The sequence below is a fragment of the Danaus plexippus genome, chromosome 28, assembly GCF_018135715.1.
Source record: "Danaus plexippus chromosome 28, MEX_DaPlex, whole genome shotgun sequence".
Classification (NCBI taxonomy): domain Eukaryota; kingdom Metazoa; phylum Arthropoda; class Insecta; order Lepidoptera; family Nymphalidae; genus Danaus; species Danaus plexippus.
The window spans coordinates 721,172-742,272 of NC_083556.1; the positions used below are offsets into that span (position 1 = coordinate 721,172).

The following is a 21,101-nucleotide window of genomic DNA, read 5'->3' on the forward strand; positions in this document are numbered from 1 at the left end:
CTGGATAGATAGCTTCAGTATTTCTTCGTTTCTAGTTGACTATTTCCAAAACAGTGAATCTAACTATCCTCTAAGCCTTCTAACTGCTTCATACGAATTATAAATCTCTTTCCTACTGTCTACGAACGAGTGTAACTTTTTATATAACAGCATAACCGACAATTTGACTTCCAAGATCATCAAAACATATTGAGTTCGCAAAATTTCACTCGGATTATTTTAATTCATTACTAAGGAACAAAAGCGTTGATAAATTTTCATTAAAAAAGGTTGTATAATAATTATAACAATTTTTATTTTAAATTTACAATAAATAATCATTACCTATAATCTAAAAGCTAAGTTTTTTAAAGCCATTCAGCTCATGGGAAGCCTTTTTGCTGTGTTTGGCTCACTCAACCTAAACGCATTACTCGCTCGTTGTGTTTTGTTCAGAACATTAGCTGCGAGAAGATTTTTTAGAGCAGATTGTTTGAAATATTGCTCCATGTATTGTCTCTTGCTTAATCTTGATGGTCTCCGTAACCTTTGTGGACCAAATCTGTTTGAGGGGACCAACAGTGTTCTTGGAGACAAGGTCTTAGTGGCTCTACTTAACGGTGTGTTGTATGTCTTCGGGGACATCTGTGCAGTTTGCGAGATTTGGGAAGAATGCTGGCATAATGAATGCTGAAAATAATTATATACTTAGAATAATAATAAACAGAGTTTATACAAACAATAATAAAACTTACAGATATTGTACAAAACAGACAAATTAATGATATAGATTTATACATCTTGGAGGCTGAGATGCGAATAGTTATAGCGTTTAAGGCACCCCTTTTAAGTGTTTCATATTATCTGAATGTCTTATCGAAGATCATCTTGACGTAACACTATTTTATTTGTAATTTGAAAACGCTTTTTATCTCAATTTATTGTTATCACTGATAACGATTAGAAATACAGTTCTGTGATATTTTTTCTCATTATTTTTATCAGAGTATCCTCAGGATCCTATAAAGTTATTAGTTAATATTTTGAATGTAGCAACAACTTTGCGTCTTGTTTGATTTTTAATGTATACCGGATATAGTATTGTTTAAATGTATTTATGATTGTTGTGGATAGTTTAAATGGAATTAAAATTTCTGTAGACTATACTAGAGTTGTTCCTACAATATCAGTTCATACCTTTTTAATTAACACGAACTATTAATTTTCAAGGTACACGTCTCCTGCAGTCTGGTGTAATGAAAATATCTTTTGGTATACAACATTTTTTAGAAATCCTTAAAATTGTATTGTTAAATAATATGATTGTCCCAACGATTTTACGTTGACTTGATAATAGTAGCGGAGCTCAAAAGAGGATACGGGATTTTTTTAAGTCCGGCAGATTCTAATATATACGGCCTTTTACCTTATACCTGATACCTTAGTCAAATATGGCCGCCAGTCAAGGGTACAGGATCAGATTAGTAAAAAAAATGTTAATCAGACATTGTAGAGCAGTTTGTGCTAACGTAGGGTGAGTTAATGACATAATGGAAAGTGAAAATTTGTTTTACCTGAAAATTTGACTGTGACGTAAATAAAGGGGAGGGAAAAAAACGTCATCTCAACCCTCTCGAGCTAGGCTATTTTTTTTTAATTCGATGGAAATTATATAAGCATAACGAAAAATATATAATATGACAAATACCACGAGCCAAAGTAAGAACAATTCGTTGCGTACAGCTGCGAGATGCCTGCATTGTCCTCTCCGCGTTTCTACCTCTCATTCTGTCTTTATTTCTTACTCTTTCACTCCGTCCCCACTCCCAATATATCGGAAGTTTCTGGAAATACCTCCGAATCACGCTCTACAATTATTTTTTTTTAACTGTCAGGTTAGGCGAATGTTTTTAGATACTCTTCAGCGTGTCTAGGTCGTAAAGATGAACCTTATAAATCTTAATCTGACGTGCTGGAGTATTTGGTGATGGCGAATTTTATTTTGAAAATTCTTATTGGGGCCGCCAGCTTGCTTCACACCCAATTTGCCTGATTAATTATTGAATGAAGACTTTTTTAAGGTTCACTTAACATCCCCTTAGAAAATGTACAAGCTTGAGTTTTTTTCGTTTCCAACCCTTACGTACGACAACCCCATCATATAAATGATCAGATTAATTATATAAATACGTATATACATAAAATTTTTATAAATAAGCACATTATTTAAATTACGTAGGACTAATAACAACTTTATTAGGAAGGGGAGCTTGAACAGTGCAGGTGAGAGTTTAACGCGCGTTAGATAGGGGCCCCTTAAGCCTACACCTGGGTCGCAAGTCCAGGCACTGTTGAGGCTCCTCTTCAATGAATCCATTGAATGCTAAGAGGTTTCGTCTCTTAGTCTTATGTATAAATAAAAATATAATACAAATAAAAGATTAAAGATTTTTTTTTAATTTTAATAAATTATATAAATGGGGGCGGAATAGGAACACGTTTAACAAAAAGACTATCACATTTATCTAGTTGGGCTGGTGGTAGGAACTTTGAGAATGGTGCTATCGCTGATACTGGTGATGCGGCTGGCAAAAGAGGGCTCACTGGCAGATCCAACTTCACCACTTCACTGGCAGAACCATACACGCTTAGAATAGGGTCCAAACATCCTATTGGAGATGCTAAAATATCTTTGAAACAGAAATCATGACAGTTTTGCAATTCCGTAACGAATGGTATAACTGGCACGGCGGGAACATCCATTGGCGTGGCTGTTTGTGTGATGATGTATTCGGAACATAGTTGTTTATTTCTTAAAAATGGGTCTGCTATCACGACTGCTTGATTTAAATTGGGATTCATTGGCCATCTCAGTTGTGCCGGCGTTTCTCTGAATTGTGAATGAATCTAAAAATATTCATTTTTCTTAGCACAGATTAAGTAAAAACAATCAGCACATTCTTAATAATTATATGATGAAATTTAAAACATCTTTACAAGTGTTAATTCTTCTGCGGTTATTTTAATCGTATTGAAAGTTTTTGTATTTATGTTTATTTATTATAAAGAAATCAATAAATTTACTTACACCAACTGATAAAGACACAAGTAGTAAAATAATTCCGAGCATTTTTCCCAAATGTTTAAAATATATACTGAATTTTGATGCTTTATGTACCAGAAATTTATCAGTTGTTCGTGTTTTGTCAGATATTGGTACAGCTATTTGTAAAGAAATTACTATAAAACATATTATTTTACAATATTTTCATAATTATTTTCTATCATGACATAGTTTTGTAACAATTTTTTTTTATTGATTAATAGTTATTTCATATATTTAAATTAATATTATTGTTATTTACGATATATTTATTTAGTTTGTCTATATTTGATAGTGCAATAAAAACTAATTATAATTTTAAAGAGCATATATTTATATATAAAAGTTAAATTAATACTATGATAAAATATAATTACAAAGTCGGTGGTGGTATGGGAATTTTTCTTAAGAAATGATGTCTGTTCTGACTTGGTATAACGGGTGGGAGTAAATTTGATGTTGGTGGTGCCATCGCAGATACAGGAGATGCTGCGGGAAGAAATGGACTAACCAAAGCTGCGGGCTCACGGCACGGACAGGGTTCTTGTAGCACAGGTGGAACAGGGCACGGAATCGTAATTTCTGGCACTGGCGGAAATGCTACAGGCCCTGACGGAAATGCTACCGGCCCTGACGGATATGCTACCGGCCCTGACGGAAATGCCACTGGGCCTGATGGAACAGCCAATGGCGGTTGGACAACAGGTACATTTGGTACAGCCATGTGGGGTGATGGAATTGTAGGCATTGTAGGTATTGCTGGTATTGTTGGTATTTCTTGGATCCTCTGATACATAGGTTCATTTTGGCAAGGGCATTTTGGTTGAATTGCTCTCATGTTTGGCATTCCATCACGTGCCATTAAAGTGTTTGGCATACCCATTTGATTTCTGGCAACAACTTCCGCTATTGGCTTCCTTTTTGATGCAATTAGTCTCTCGTTATCGGGGCCTAGTATGTTCTGGAGACCTGTCATATATGGCGTTTTTGGGGATCGTCTTTGGTATCTCGCGTAAGTATAATCAGACAAAGCCAATGTTAACATAAGAGATAATATAAGGTAGTTCATTGCAGCTGAAAGTTTTAAGTTATAAGCATATGATTATTTATAATATTTGTTAAATTTAATAATAATTAGATACCGGCTTACCAGAAATATTTTTGCTGATCATTTTTTTTTTCAGATATCCAAATCGTTAATGATGCCCGCCTTCAATAAATATCAAGTTATACATATTTTACCTATCCTTATATAAAGTATTGTAATGTAATAATTTATCTCAGAACAATTTTCAAGACCAAATAACGTAATTGTTATCTCCGTAGATTATTATCAATGGAATCATATATGTTACTAATAAAATTTTACTCAATTTCTAATGTAATTAATTTATAATGAATAAAATTTAAATCTTTTTTGATGTTTTATAAAAAAATTGTTTTCCGTTTGAGGGGTCAATAATTATGTAGAAAATACGATGTGTTAAAAATTTATTTGCTTTCTTACGTAAATTAACAATTTTGATAACAATAAAAAAGTTATAAACTATTTGTTTGTTACAAGAATGGTGGAGGTATTATTATTTGACGTAAATATTTCGAACAGCCAATCACTGGCGGCAGTGGCGGGATCGTCGCTCGGGAACAAATTAAATCGTATCTATCCCGCGAACATTCACAGACAGGAGTAACTACATCTATAGCGCTTGTCGGATATATGTAGTCTGGCACAAAGGGCGTCCGATATATATCAACAACACCGTCACTAACATAATTTATGGCGGAATATCCGCATTGAGACTGAAATCCGCAAGAATCTATAATACCACATCCGCAGGACGGTATTACTGGCGGATAGAGTGTCTCCACGAGTACGCCGTTGACCTAGAAATACGTAAATGATTACAATAAATACTTATAAATAAAGATTTTCTTCAGATGTAATGTATGTAGCGATTTTAATTGTAAATCTTTTTTTGTACAATAATTACAGTAAGACATTTTAATTGTGGTAACATTTGATACAAGTCAATTTTTATAAAATTATCTAGTACCCATAGATTCAAACATGATTTTTTTTAGCCTAACATATATGTAAATTATAACTATAAAGTCATACGTATGTTAAATTAGAAATTTCACACCATCATAGGTACAACGTCAGTGATCCCGACTGTAATGGACCTGGGATATTCCTTTTAAAAATTACGTTACATAAAAATTACTCACACTTGTAAAAGCAAGTAGAAAAACCACAGCGTACCACATCGTAACAATGACACACTTACAGACTCCACACACCTTTTATAAAATGTGTTTGTATTACGCAAAACATTATTTATATTTTAAAACGACAAATCCTCACGATTTTGAAAAAACTAATAGTTACATGCTCTATCTATTTAGTATGGAAAAGTGTATAATTTACTAAGATGTTTTAAGGACAGAAATATTGGAGTAATCACATTTCAAGTCTCCAGTCTAAGATTGCTCTAGACTTCTAGTTAACTGTCTAGACTTATGTCTGGAATTCTAAATATAAAGACAGAAGAAATAACTATTGTGTTCAATTATTGTAGACTTACCGGAACATTTTACCTCATTTTTAGGAAATTTAATAAAAATAAAACAATAATACAACTAACTTAACACTTTATTTCAAATAACATAAGTAGAGCTCTTGTAGACTGGCTTCAGTCTATAAGTTCAACAATGTTTTGTAAATTGAAAAGTATAAAAACTATTCTGTTTTGTTTATTTGTGACATAATTAAGGTAGTATTGAATCATTTTAATGCCATCAATTCTTTTTTTTAATATATTATCGGAAAATAAGCATGTAATAAATATGACTTATAGTTATAACACTGAGTTAATATAACTACATAGTAACTTATTTTATAATATAAGCAATCAGAAGCTTGAGTCTACAATGGCTCGAAATATATGTCAGTTAACAAAACAGGCACACAGACATATTGACAGAAATATTTTTATTTATCCCTTTTATTATATATATATGTGTAAATGCTTGTAAATGTACAAGTTAGACTTAACTTTTAAATCTTTCTCTGTATCAAAATGAAGTGTCATTTCAGTTTGTGTGTAATTATTATTTAGTACCTATTTTTAATCAAATCCTTTTTATGTAAACCAGACACTTAGAAACTATTTTTACAATTAACACTCGATACTATATCACATAGGGTTGCCATATACAATTCAAAAAGATTTGGCAGAACAACAATTTATAACCATAATTTTTTTTTTACATCAAATGGCAACCCCGTAACATTTTCTGTCATCAGTTGCTTGTCACCGGCGGTGGTTTTCCGCTAGCTAGCACTTTTTTCATAGCTTTCATCATACCGGGTATTAAACCTATGTGCTTGTCCACACACTTCACCGCACAATTCTCAAACTGTATAGTCGCTTTGTCGATCTGAAACATATTAAATCTTCATAGTTATTTTACCAAAACTAGCTTCTGCTAGTGTATTTGTGTGCAAAGTTTTTTTATGACTCATGACGTTTTGAGTAAGCAGTACTTATTGAAGGTAGAATTAATTTCACATACAAAGTTAACCATCATCATCATCAGCCTATCGGAGCCCACTGCTGAGTACAGGCCTCTTCTCGCATGGAGAAGGTTAAAGCATTAATCACCACGCTTGCTCAAGACGGGTTGGCGGTTTCAATCTTATAATTTGAAATTATAAGACCAGGTTTCCTCACGATGTTTTCCTTCACCGTCCGTCAGTGGTGTCTAAATACTCTTAGAAAGTACATATGACTCGGAAAAGATCACATTGGTACTTGCCAGGTTTCGAACCCGCGCCCTCACGTATGAGAGGCGGGCCTTTAACCTCCAGGCCATCACGACATACAAAGTTAACAAAAATTATAAATTGTACAACACTGCTTCATACGCCGTATAAATATTTTCTTATAAGTAGTTTTTAAATTTGTTGCTTATATTAATATACTCACCGTGTCCTGGCTGGGGTCCGGACCGAGCCTGTCCCTCGCTGAATCGTTGCAATCCATCACACAACGCTGAAGTCTGTTTTGGAGATGGTTGATTTCGTTCTAAAAAAAAATGTAAAAATTCATGTGCATTAGTTATACTTGCTCGGCTTTGTTAGCATAATCATATGATGTTTGGTGCATTGCAGGTAGTTCACATTGTCATTTCAGTTCCTGTCATTCGGTCTTGCTCCAGCACAATACATTTATATTATATTAATAACAAAAATATTGATGGATGCAACATTATTATTTATTATACATACTTATAATATATTTTTTGTATACTGTTGTATCCAATAAGACGATAAATTCGTTATAGGTATTGTGATAGTAAGACTGAATGACAGAATTTTTTCTTTATGCTAAAGCGGGCAACAGAGCAGACGGCCTACCTGATGGAGGTAGTACTGTCGCAAGTGGACATCCGAAACATAGATTTGCGGAAGTGTTTCCCTCGATTAGGGAAGAGGGGTTGGAAATAGTGGAAAAAGTGGGAGGAAAAAACTAACGTAATAAAATCTACTTACACTATAGATGACATCATATTATTTAATAACAATGACCAAATATAACTGATACACAAGATAAAGGAATAGTGGAACATTAAAAAATTCATTGACACAGACAGGATTTGGAACCTACAGCTTCAAATAGCGTATTCCGGTTGCTTTTCTGACTAAACAATCACACATCACCTTATTCTCTGCTCAATTCAAACCGAAATCTAATTAAAGTATTTAGCTAAACATAACATTGAATTTAAAATTCACTTAGGATGAGATGCAACGAACATTACTATGCATTTGCAAGGAAACAGTTTTAACATCTCGGTAGTTGGATTTAAAAGTCTGTATTTATTTATTTAATTATCATATAATCCGACTGTATCATAAATTTTACACTATTTTAATGTTTTTAGTAGTTTTAGCTCCAAATATAAACATACATAAACCCATACTATAATTATAAGTCTTATAGTTTTACGGCACTAAAATACGCTGATATATATACTATATAAATATAATTTTTTTAGAACTATCATTAGTTTGCATCTTAATAATATATGTACATTTACAAATTCATATATATAAGGTTTTTAAATCGATATATTTGTTTATCAATTGATAAATAAAAAAATAATTATATCTTTACTAATTATTGCTGTTATACAGAAGATTTATTTATGGATATCCTGGCCGACTTACTTGTACATAATTATTGGCCTGATTCAATGGTGTCGTACACTTCTCTATACACCCGTGAACCCTCTCTAACGATGATTGCTGATCGTCGCAGCAGTTTGCCGCACATCTGTGCATATCGCCCTGGAAATTATGGATGTTTCAGATATTAAAATTTTCTCATCAGCTTTTTTTAAAGAACATCACTAAGCTATTCTGTACCAAAATGTCTTTATTTATTTTAGTTTATTAACTTAAGTGTTTTTAAATATCTTTTACAATGAGTTGCGTTTTGATTTGTATATAATGTATTGTGATAATTTTTAACAAAGATTCTTAATAAGTAACTATCATTTGAAAAGAGTTTTGCCTTTTTAAGTTCAGGAATGTATTCTTCATATAAACAGAACTTAAAAAAATATAATAAAATGGAATTGTTAAGTAATCTAATAAGAAAATTAGCTGTATTCGTAAAACAATATGTACAAATAAATTTTGATATGCTGAATAAATTAAACAGTAATTTATGGATTAAACTTAGACATAATTTGAGCGTCATTACACTTTAATAATTAAATAACCCGCTAAAATGTTGCATAAGCATCACATGACAGACATAACCTAAATTACCTGCATCTTTCTTAAATAACTCCTGTCTAACTCATTAACAAGATTTGTCATTTCCTGTTCTATTCTGTATTTCTGAGCTTCGACCATTTTGAATGTTTTCTTATATTATTTATTTAGCAAGTAATATATTTCGGCTTAACAATCACAGTCGGATTTTTTGACATTCAGTGACTTAGATAACTGTTTTGCTGATAATTTATATCTGACAGTTGTAGTTTTTTTTTCATTGGAGTACATGATCCTTATTTATTCATCCAATTAGAATGTTGATTTGTTTTTACATTAACGTCGAAAAAATTACAAATAACATACACAATCGGTTTTAATTAATTTATTTCGAATATTCCAGTATATGAATGACACTTTTGGTAATACGAATTAAGTCTAAGAATAGACAAATGTCCATAGGTAGGTTTTTCTTTATAAAACAATAGGTTTAGCTAAGCAATAAATTGATGGTTCTAGAGGCGTTGCCAGTTTTACACATGAACACGGTGAAGAAACAGGTACATATGCATCGGAAAACTCGTAATATGGTCCACTATCCCTAAAAATCCTTTCGTTATAGGCCTTAGCCACAGCGGGCAGCGCTGCCGGGCTGAAGCCTAAACCGTATGGTAGTTCAATTGATTGTGGAGGGAGGATCAGTTCGTCACATCTTGAAGGTTCCCGTACGCATGGTATAATACGTTCGTTAATACAGGACCAGGGGACAGAACAAATAGATTGAACATATGTGACTGTAGAGCCAACCTAAAAATTAATAAAGTAAAAAATAATTACAGAGTATTAAATAAAGACACATTGAAAACTGTTATTTGAATTTAAAAAAAATGTTATTAGTAAATTTTTTTTATATTTCTCCATTAATAAAGGAAAAAACTTATTACTTACTAAACTCAATATGGCTGCGAACCGAATGATGTAATTGAGGTCCATGACAAATAATAATAATATACATAAAACATTCATTATAAAGGATACATTGCGTTATAAATGCTGTCTATCTTTTTAAATAAATTGCTCAATTAGTGGTTTCGACATTTTTAAAAGTTTTATATATAAAAAAAAGAAAGAATAAAGAACCTTCATAGAGGTATCCAAAAATGTTGTTAATTGCAATGTTATGTTTAGGTTATGTAATGATTAAATCACGGATGTTACGAAAAATTACGATAAAAATACAATTGAATTTAAATCTGATACGACACGGAATATAGATAAAAAATTTATAAATAGTAAACGTATGTGTGCTTTAATTAGACAATCGTATTATCCGTTAAAGTTTTGAGTTTAGTTAAAAAAATGTTCAAATTGTGTATAATCTGTTTGGCTGCTATACAAATTCAAGTAAATATTTATAGTTCCATTATAAGACAACATTTTTAATCTATATAACTTAGATCACGTATCCATTGCTTATCAAGGAAAGATACCAATATTTTAGAAACAAAAATAGCTACGAATAATTTCTTTTAAAACAGACATTAAATAAAAACAGGATTAATTCCATTTAAATATCAATATTCTCTTGTATATTATATTGTATTCTTATTTTTATTATTTTTCAGGCAGCCATATCACAATGTGTGGGTAGACAAACAATACCATATAAAACACAGATTCCAGAAACAGTTTTGGAATCGCCTGGAAACTGCCAACAGATGCAACTACCTCCAGCTGTTATCGAAAACACTTTAATTCCAGCACAAGCTCAACAGCACGTCACTCTCATAACTGATTGCACGCCATCAGTTTGCAAGAACCTTGCCAATACGATCCAGTTAATGATCGTTGTAGATTTACTTAAAAATGGGAAAGGATCAAACGAGCCTGTGGAATTGGCGTTGTCCTTGCTTAATGATATAACTAGCTCGCCTACATCTCCTTGTGGATGTTCAAATCCATTTTTTTCCAATTCTATTTCCAGTTTTGTGCCCAACAGTAATCCTAATATACTTCCTTCCATTGCCCCAAAACTTAATCAGAACACTTTCTACCCAAATTTAATATCTTCCAACGCTATTTCTGGACTGATTCCAGGTATCCTGCCTTTTACTGCTAGAATCAATCCAAATTCTATATTCTAAGATATTCTGTCCTTGTGTTATATTGTAGTGTATTTAATTTATTATCATGATATAATAAAAATATATTAAAAAAATATTCTATTTTTATTGTTAACATTTGATACTAAAAGAGCAATAACAGTAAATAGTTGGGTCAGATGAAGATGACCCAACGTTAAAATTCTAGTCCTATATAGTTACTTTATTTGTATAGACCAAACTACTATATGCTTTCAAATCTTCTCAATATTTTATTCTATATTAGAAAATAGATTATTAGTTTTATTATCCTCTTGCACTTAAAGTATTTTTTATAAGCCTTTATCCGCTATTATTTCTGTTATATAAATCCACAGTAATTTTATCCTCTATATAAAGACTTACAGATTTTTTTTAAAATGAAAAAAAAAATCTATATAACATATTAATATCAAAATAATCATCCATTTATATGAAATAAAAGAAACCGCTTATACATATTTTTTTTTATTCGCAAATACTTCTTATTTAATGTTAAAAAAATATGGTTGTACAATACACGTTGTCATAAGAACTAGGTAATTTAACAGTGTATCAAAAAAGTTAATTTAATAATAAAAATTAGGGAAGTTATTAAAATAAGTAGACTCCACAGGTAATGGTTCTACGTTAAAATTAATACAGGGAAAGGAGTTACTGTACCCGATATTACACTTCAGTTGGGCTGGAATACTCGGAGGAATCAACATTTCGGCAGATAAGGGCCCATAGGGCCCAATGGGGGTTATAATCTCATTAGGGAATGGTCCAAATGGATTTGGAGAAATTATTTCAGCGCAAGGAGTGTAGGGTACGGGAGAAATAACTTCTGGCAAATTGCTGTAACAATTTTGGCCAAATGATGGGATGACTTCAGAGAAACCTGGCATAAAAGTATTTGGGATTATCATCTCCGGAATCCCAACGCCATAATTTTGCAGGAGAGGTGGCATCAACTCATTATTAAGAAAATTTGTATTACAAGGTCCACTCGTTAATGATACCTCAGGCATTGCTCCGAAATAATTCGGTCCGAAATTTGGTAGGGTCACAGGTGCTATGTCCTGTAAGCCATATAGATTATTCGACGCACAGCCACAAGGAGATAAAGAACCGCAGCCGCAGGTTTGAGGTGATATAATTTCTGACACACCACCACATAGAGGGCTAAATACGTTTGCTGCAACTTCTCCACATAACGGCGTCACTTTTTCAGTCCAACCATTATAGCAGTTTGGGACAAAAGTCTCTGTAATATAAGCATTAGTGCTAATTGGATCAGGGTAACCCCTCACTATTGGGGTTATAGTCTCTGTGACACCACCATAAATATTCGGAGTTATAGTTTCTAATATGCCTGCTGGTGCCACTATTTCTGCTGCAGCGCATGGCGATATGACATCTACAGCTGCAAATCCAGGTGATATTGTTTCAACAGCTCCGTTGCATAGATTTTGAGCGCAACTTCCGCCGAGTCGGGATTGGATTAAATCGCTGACTATAAAGAGTTGAAGAGCGTTTGCTAGAGCGTTGGATACTGAGTTGTCTACAACTGTGGTGGTCACTACAGGAGACGTGATGAGTTTAGGTGTTACGGGTGAAGCGAACGCTGGCAGAGCACTACTTACACATAGCTGTGACTGGACCTGGAATTGAAAACATGTTTGTTAAAAACCTTTTTATACAAAATCAATCCCATACAAAGTACGTAAAACAATTGAGTGGCAATAAAATGTATTCAGATTTTTTCTTTTCATAATCTGTGAAGATATTTTTTGGGTAACATCTTCTAAAATTGGATGAATGATTAGTTTTTCATATTTTTCATGAAAAAAATATTATATTGAATACGTTAAAACGACAAAAAACAATATAACGATTCCATCTTCATACCGTGTAACAGGAGGCGAAGAGAAAAGTTAATATTCTGTACTCCATTTTGTCGAAATTAAACTAACAATTAGACAGCACTATTTATATGTGGGATATGTTACAATACGTCGTTTCAAAACGTATGTTTGCAATGCCTCGATTAAAATATTACTCGAATTACGATAATTATTATTGATAAATATTTTATTTGAATCACATCCAATCAATATTACCTATTATGTTTTACCGTCATTTATTTAGTATGCAGCGTGAGTGTTTAGAGATTAAATTCAAATATATATATTTTAAGTGCTATTAAAATGACGAATATACAAATTTTCTAGGCATTTGAAATATATCCTCGTAAAACATATACATGGATTTACGGCCAACATCAATGTTGGATTTCAATTTCGTACGTGACGGAATTATAGCTTTAGCCTTCAGTATCAACGTATTTGCTTCTAAACTGAACCCTTAGTACTTGTTTTTAGCGACAATTTTGTACACAAAGGTTTGACGTCTGCGAATGAAAGACTATAATAATATTGGTAATAAGTTTGATTTTATATAATACTTAATAAAATGATACGAAAATCATGGTAATAATAAAATTGGACTTTTATTTTTACGAGAAAGATGGCAAACGAGCAGACGGCCTACTGGGAAGTGGTCACAATCGACCATGGAGGTTTGCAATATAAGATGTTGCTGATGCGTAGCCAACCTTGGTTGTTGAGGAAGGAGGAAATGGTGGGAATAAGGAGATGTCAGAGAGGGTGGGTACAGGGAAAGGGCAACCGGCTCGCTCACCCATTCGACGAAACACAGCCATTAAAGACTACTTCGCGCCGATCTTGTGTAAGCAATTTCTTGGCAAACAAAGAGTTCATTGTAACTTAGAAAGTAAATAACGTAGCATTAGAAAGAAAGTGGAGTTTTTTTTAAACACATTATCTTTAAATAGAGGATGATCCATAAATCACAAGTAAGTCAACAACATCGAATAAATGTTATTTATTTACAAAATATATTAAGATTCCTCCGTCGTCTGTGCTGCATGAAATTTATTAATAGCAAAGCACTTTATAGCTTTTTTTATGACGAGTCGAAGATGAAAAACTCGGGAGACGAAGCTTTGAATGCTGTTTATGTACTGAAAAATTATCAGTCTATTAAAATATCAAACATTTTCGTTGACTTTATCTTAGTCAATCCTCGTGACATCAGCTCGGTCTGGCCAAAATTGGTCATGCTATTTCAGAGATAAGCCTTATAGATAGACAGACGGACATACAAACTGTGTACATATAAGCATTCAGTAAGAAGTAATTATTTTAATATTACATACGGATACATCAATTTTATTTATTTGTATGTATATAGTATATATATTAGTGTTATAGAAGAAAAAATATGTTTATTAATTGATTACTTTAATATATTATGAACATTATATAATTAATAATAGCCATGTACAAATACTATAGCGTTTACAAATCTGATATAAAATATTTATCATATATATATATAATGTGCATTTGCATTTTCATATTCGTATCAGGATATATATATATATATATATATATATATATATATATATATATATATATATATATATATATATATTATATTTATATTTTTATTCGTATTTATATTCGTATCATATATACATACATATATATGATACGATTATGGACATGAATAATTTGATATGATCTCCATAATTGATTTCGGTCCGTTACTTATTTAACGTTATTTAAATAAAAATACCTAAATAACAAAATAATCCAAAAACACAAAATATTCTAAAACATCAGGAAAAAGGATTTATATAAATTCTATAGCTATATCTTGTTTGCTTTGAATATTTTTTAAATGTAAATAATAAATTAAATGCTTACCCAGTCAATAAATTACTAAACCAAATATTTGGTAGGGTCCCGTAAAGTGTTTCGGAAATACAAAGGAAATTGTTAAGCGATACATAATGTAGTTCAACTCGAAAGTTTTCAAGTTAACGGTTATATGTATAGTTTATAACAGCATATTATATATATCGGCGCTAGCAGCTTCAATGACGGATGCAACATGAAAATAACTCAAGGCTGGCATCAGTTACTATAACAACTTATTGGTCGTCGTTACTATTGTTAAAAGTACAACGAAATCAAAGAGAATAGAACTATGTTTGAATTCTGGTATAAATATGACGTCTGGGCGCACGGCAGCGGACTGCAGAGTTCAGCGAGTGCGGAGCATAAAGAATGTGATTATGAAGAACCTTCGAGAAATACAAGAACATTTAGAAGAATCGAAGTTTCATTTTGAAATATCTGGAACGTACTGAAACAAGTGACATTGGTGACGTCAGCGAGGCTGGCGTCCTGTCTTTAAAATAATGAATGTGTATTAAATCCGATATATATATATACATAGATTGTACTTAAAATATTTCAATACTCACACATCTTAATTACACCTAAACTCTGAACCGAATCATATCCCTAATGAATTAGACAAACAAAACACTGATTACATTGTGTTATATTAATTCTATTATTGAAATCACTCCTACGTGAATAAAATGAAAGCATCCTAAATATTTCTACATATTCACTGTGCTTTTTACTGTATTCTTAATTTCCCTAACACTGCCACGTTTACGTCAAGCTTGCATCTCAAACTGTATACGGAGAGTTTCAGTTTTTGCGTACATAAATCATTGATGATTCCATGTACTAAGACTTACGAATGAAAAACTAAACTTTGTATGTCAGTTTGTCAAATAAAGCTCAATTTGAGGGGGCTCGTTGTTTCATCCTTATCACCTGTATTGAGACTGGAATCGTTGGTAATTTTCACTCTCGAGGGACTGTTTCAACTGTCACCTTGTACTTCGGCTTGTGCCTTAAATCGTGCCTCGTCCGCGACTGTAAATCCCGGGTTAAAGAAATCTCAAGAAAATTATGATTTTTCAAATCTTAGCTATTAAACGAACATATTTATTAATGTGTAAAATGGAGGTAAATATCTATATATTGGATGAGCGAGCCATTTACAAGATAGACCTCTACACGGATCAAGAAATATTCAGTCTGAAAATTAATTTTTTTTTTATACAAAAATCTTCATATTTTTTTATTTTAACAACAATAGCTTGAAACAGCTTATCAATAAAAATAATAGTATTTTAATTATATCTGCGAAAAAAATAATGGTCCTATTTAATTCCATGCACCCATGCCTTTAGAATAATTTTGCAATAGATTCAAATACTGGCAGGTATATACGATTGATGGGGTGAATGGGAATCTCAACAAAGTAATGTAACAAAAAAATCCCAATTAGTTAAATACGAGAATATTTACAATTAATGGGCTAGATATGAAATATTTTTTTTGATTTCTCAGATTTAAGGCTATTTTTTTCACTTTCATTTTGAGGAAATCTTTTTATTTCCCGAATTTGGCTACTAATTATGTGAATGACAGACAATTATTTGGTCTAAAAATTAATCTAGCTCATTTGAAAAGTACACAGCTTTTTGCACAGCGCATAGAAATGTGATGTATTGAAATTTTATATGGTGATAAAATTGATGATGATCCCAACAGTTTATTCCATGATGTCCTAATATTTTTTTTATTCACACTGAAATTGTGGAATGTTTTGCTATTTACATTAAATTGTGTAAATTTTGGTGTGAAAGATTTATTTGCCGGTCATAGTGAGAAATGTAAAAAGTAATAACATTACTCTTAGATACCACAGAGGTAAGATTTTTCAAAAATGTTTTCACATCACCCAATAACCTTCGGAGACTTGTACAAAATAACTTATTCATTCAGTGTATAGACTTCATTGTATTTTCGTTACATTTAAAATACTTGAGTGTTAATAAATATATTTTAATTCATAAATTATAATTTTTTTACATCAGAAGTCCACTGAGAACAGGTCCTTATAGCTATCTGCGGATGACATTGCCGCGTATGGACTAACGAAATCGGTATGACGGTATGAGGGCAGGGATTCTGTATGACCAGAATTAGCCAGGGCGTCATATGGAGACATGAGACCGAAGTTTGATCTAGGACCCTTGGAGGCTTGGTTGACACCAGCCATCTTCATTATGCCATCATCAGCAAAGTTCGATGACGTCAAAAACTTTGCATTCGGCATTTGATAGTTTGGTGTGCTGCTTTCACAGGTGCATCCAGAAACGTGGCTGGAGAGTGGTTTCTGAACTAATTCAAGAAGCGTCTCAGATACTGGCGATTCTTTAGAGGGATTATTCATTAAGTTACTGACAATCAACAACTGTAATGCAATAGCTAGATTGTTTAGAACTTTGGAATCAATTTTTTCTTGGGGTTTCTCAATTTTCGTTGATAGTTCTTTTACGGGACACGGTGCTTGGACTGGTTGAGGAATTTGAGGTGGCACCTTTGGTGGTGGACTGGGTTTTGGCGTTTGTGGGGCATAATAGTTTGGATAGGTAGGTTGGTAGTACTGTTTGTATTCTGGGTATCCTACTTGTGGATGGGATGGTCGTTGCTGGTAGTAATATGGGTACGATGAAATGGCCTGGAACAAAAAGTTTTTTTTTTTTACTTAATTTATTCTGAATATCACCAGGATTAGCTCCTGATATAAAATTTTGATACGATTTTTTTATAAGTTTATATTAAACAGTATTCTTAAGTCTCTTTTTTTAAAAACTTTATAAAATTAAATATTTTAAAAGATTAAAGCCAAAGAGAAACGAAATATAACGAAAAAATAAATAAAAATTTGCTTTCATAATTTCGACATATTGGTAAGGTTCATGAGAAAATCGAAAAAGTTTTTTTAACTCCTTGCAAAACTCACCTGCGAAATAAGAAATTGCGTCAATATTACAATACACAAATAGGAACCCATCGCTATAAATGAATGCTATCATACAACATACATTTATAATTGAAAAATTTTGTTTTATCTGTCATATTCACTTATCAATCACGTACAAATGAAATGTTTAGTTTTTGAGAAATATCAATAGATAATAATGTATTTTCTAGTCTAGTTATTACGTACAGGTGCTACATGGCTCATCAAACAAAAATAACGAGTAGAATAGAATGTTTTAGCATTTCGTCCCTCTTTCTAGATTGTAATTTTTTTTTTAAAGAAGAGCTTAAAGCAGATGTTGTTTAGGATATTATTCCAGCTTCTTTTCTATTCTTAAATTGATTTTCTATTACGACCTCTTTTTCAACTGTTTTTTCATTTTTTAAATTTATATCATAAATACTTTTTTTGCAATAATATATATTCATATACACATGTATATATATATATATATATATATATATAATGTACAAAAAACGATAACCAAGATGAAGACTGTTCCATAATTAACTTAAACAATAATAAACGTATAGATCATTTGAAGCAAAGCCTTGAAGGATCATCAACGATATAATTAAATTTTTACAAAAAACTTTTGCTATAATATTATTTTTTTTGCAGTCGGTACTAAAAAAACATTCTCAAATGATGCTTACGTAATTTATATTTTACTATTTTGTCGCAAAATAAAATGCCAGCTTGTAATTGTATTTCAAATATATAATTTTTTCAACATGTCTATTAAAATTCACATTCAAATGATATTTAATATGGACCTAAATAAATGCTTTGTAGGACAAAAAATAACTCTTATAATAGCATTTCTATTTCGATATATCATCCGTCTTCTTAAATAGATTTTATTGCCAAGCTAAGAAATGTCTTTATTAGTGACCTTAGATTATACTTCTTAGTAATTCGGCCTTGATAAGATAACTAAGATTCGGTCATTCAACAGGTTTGTCTCGAAAGCTTCAGCAACCATCTTCAAAACCAAATTTTCCTGAGTTTGATCTTTCTTCGTGTATATTTAAGTGTATTCTTCCACACATTTATGTGGTCATATCCAATGGATAAAGTAAGGAATTAAATTTTCCCATCACGTCCCATCTCCCGGGGATAGGGCCCATTCCATTTGAACGGGAATTGTATAATGTTTCTCGCTTCGCTTTGTGCTCCCAACGACCCCCGGATTTGAGGGCCCTCGGAATCCTTTGTGTAAAAAATGAGTTTCTTTTGAATAGTGTTTTGTCAATGTAAATAGTAATTTATCATTTTATTTGTCAATAAAGTTACAGAGAATTGAAATTCAAATGCTTCAAATGAAGGCTTCGTAATATTTTGTTAGAGTAGAATAAATATTTTAGTTTATCAGACAATTTTATTAGTTTTTCCCCCATTTTTCCATCTTCAGTATATATTTAGCGTTAACATTTTTTTATCTGTTAATGTACGTACACTATCGTAAAAAAGTATGTTATTGTATGGGGTTTTCCAATAGGGACGCTTGAACTTTGACAGCTGATTGCGTCCATGTTGTTTGAGTGACAGCTGTCAAATGCAGTGTGTTATATTCATTCCGTCCTCCCAAACCACCATGGCAGGTTACAGTGTCGAGCAGCACGTGCAAATCATAAAATTGTTTTATGAAAATGGGTCTTCAGTTCGAGCAACGTTCCGCGCACTTCGCCCGTTTTACGGTCGCGATGATCGTCCTGCCGAGTCGACTATCCGTCGATTGGTGGACAAATTCGAGGCAACCGGGTCAGTTAACAATCAGCCGGTTCCCGTGCGTCAACGTAACGCGAGATCTGCCGAGAATATCGCCGCTGTGCGCGACAGTGTCCTCGAAAACCCGCGGCAGTCAATTCCGCGTCGCGCACAGGAACTCGGCCTTTCGCAGACGACAACTTGGCGAATTTTGCGTTGTGACTTGAGGGTGCACCCGTACAAGATCCAGCTGACCCAAGAGCTCAAGGTTAATGACCATAGACAGCGCCGTGTGTTCGCTGACTGGGCATTAGAGCAGTTGGAAGTTGACGCCGATTTTGGCAAAAAAATCATCTTCAGCGACGAGGCGCATTTTTGGATGAATGGCTATGTCAACAAGCAAAATTGCCGTATTTGGGACGAGACCAATCCACACGAGGTTCACCAAGTGGCAATGCACCCGCAGAAAGTGACTGTTTGGTGCGGATTTTGGGCCGGAGGCGTGATTGGTCCGTATTTTTTCGAAAACGATAATGGTGTGGCCGTCACCGTCAATGGTGAGCGATGCCGGTCGATGATAACCAACTTCTTTTGGCCTGAAATCGAGAATATGGATCTGGACAACATGTGGTTTCAACAGGACGGCGCTACGTGCCACACAGCACACGCTACGATGGAAGTTCTGCACGATCAAGCGCCCTTAATGGAAAACCCTATATAAAGGGAAAACACTTCGTATGTAGTGTGACTGCAAACTTATGGTAAGCATCACAATATTCATCATCATCAGCCTATCGGAGCCCACTGCTAAGCAAAAGCCTCTTCTGACATGGAGAAGGTTAGAGCATTAATCACCACGCTTGCTCAAGATGGGTTGACGATTTCAAACTTATAATTTGAAATTATAAATCCAGGTTTCCTCACGATGTTTTTCCTTCACTGTCATTTGTGTCTAAAGACGCTTAGACAGTACATATGACTCGGAAAAATCACATTTGTTTTCTACCAGGTTTCAAACCCGCACACTCATGCACGAGAGGAGAGTCTTTAACTTTAAGCCATCACGTCTTTATTGGTAAACAAACTGTTTATATTTTTTTTAAGTATTTAAGTTTAACTTAAAAAGTTTTGTTTTTTGTATGTTTAAATATACTGCCTAAACATTTTATTACAATAATAATAGTCAATGAATTCCTTTATTCTGAATCTTTGTGAACAAAAATGTGATAACGAAATGTTAATAAGAGCAGAAAATTAATACGTCACTTGGACACCTCAATGTATGTAGATTAATTGTCTCTTTAAACGGTTTTATATTACTTTACACACAAATACTTCAATTAACAGCACTTCAGATGCTATGTGTAAAAGATATTAATGATTATATGATTTAAATTTCTCAAATTCCGTTTATTACGTAACTATTATCACAGCAAAAGAGATTTAACCCTCATTTTGAAACTCAAATTATCTTTATTATAATATAAAAACAATGTCCATTCGGAATTGTAATTCCAAATCCAAAAAAAAACCTACGCGAATTAATAACTAGCTCTGAGGTAAATGTGAATATTCAAGATACAGACAGAAAAAAAATAATCAAATATTTAAGAGG

General features: G+C 32.7%; 3 protein-coding genes across 3 annotated transcripts; all 3 read right to left on the reverse strand.

The window, feature by feature from the left end:
* Positions 1-3,455: 3,455 nt before the first annotated feature.
* LOC116776115 (uncharacterized) lies at positions 3,456-4,148 on the reverse strand. Its single transcript, XM_032669218.2, has one exon. The coding sequence runs from the start codon at positions 4,125-4,127 to the stop codon at positions 3,456-3,458; it is 672 nt and encodes a 223-aa protein (XP_032525109.2). The 5' UTR covers positions 4,128-4,148.
* Positions 4,149-5,717: 1,569 nt separating this feature from the next.
* Positions 5,718-9,112, reverse strand: LOC116776116 (protein FAM136A). The gene is made up of 4 exons (XM_061525421.1): positions 8,922-9,112; positions 8,316-8,435; positions 7,072-7,170; positions 5,718-6,523 (listed from the first exon to the last, which is right to left on the reverse strand). Exons 1-4 carry the CDS (start codon positions 9,006-9,008, stop codon positions 6,386-6,388), a joined length of 444 nt encoding a protein of 147 aa, XP_061381405.1. The 5' UTR covers positions 9,009-9,112; the 3' UTR covers positions 5,718-6,385.
* Positions 9,113-11,607: 2,495 nt separating this feature from the next.
* Positions 11,608-12,946, reverse strand: LOC116776117 (uncharacterized; the record flags this gene model as incomplete). Its single annotated transcript, XM_032669220.2, has 2 exons — positions 12,902-12,946; positions 11,608-12,654 (listed from the first exon to the last, which is right to left on the reverse strand). Coding segments are annotated over exons 1-2 (1,092 nt in total), but the record flags the coding sequence as incomplete, so codon positions are not given.
* Positions 12,947-21,101: the final 8,155 nt, after the last annotated feature.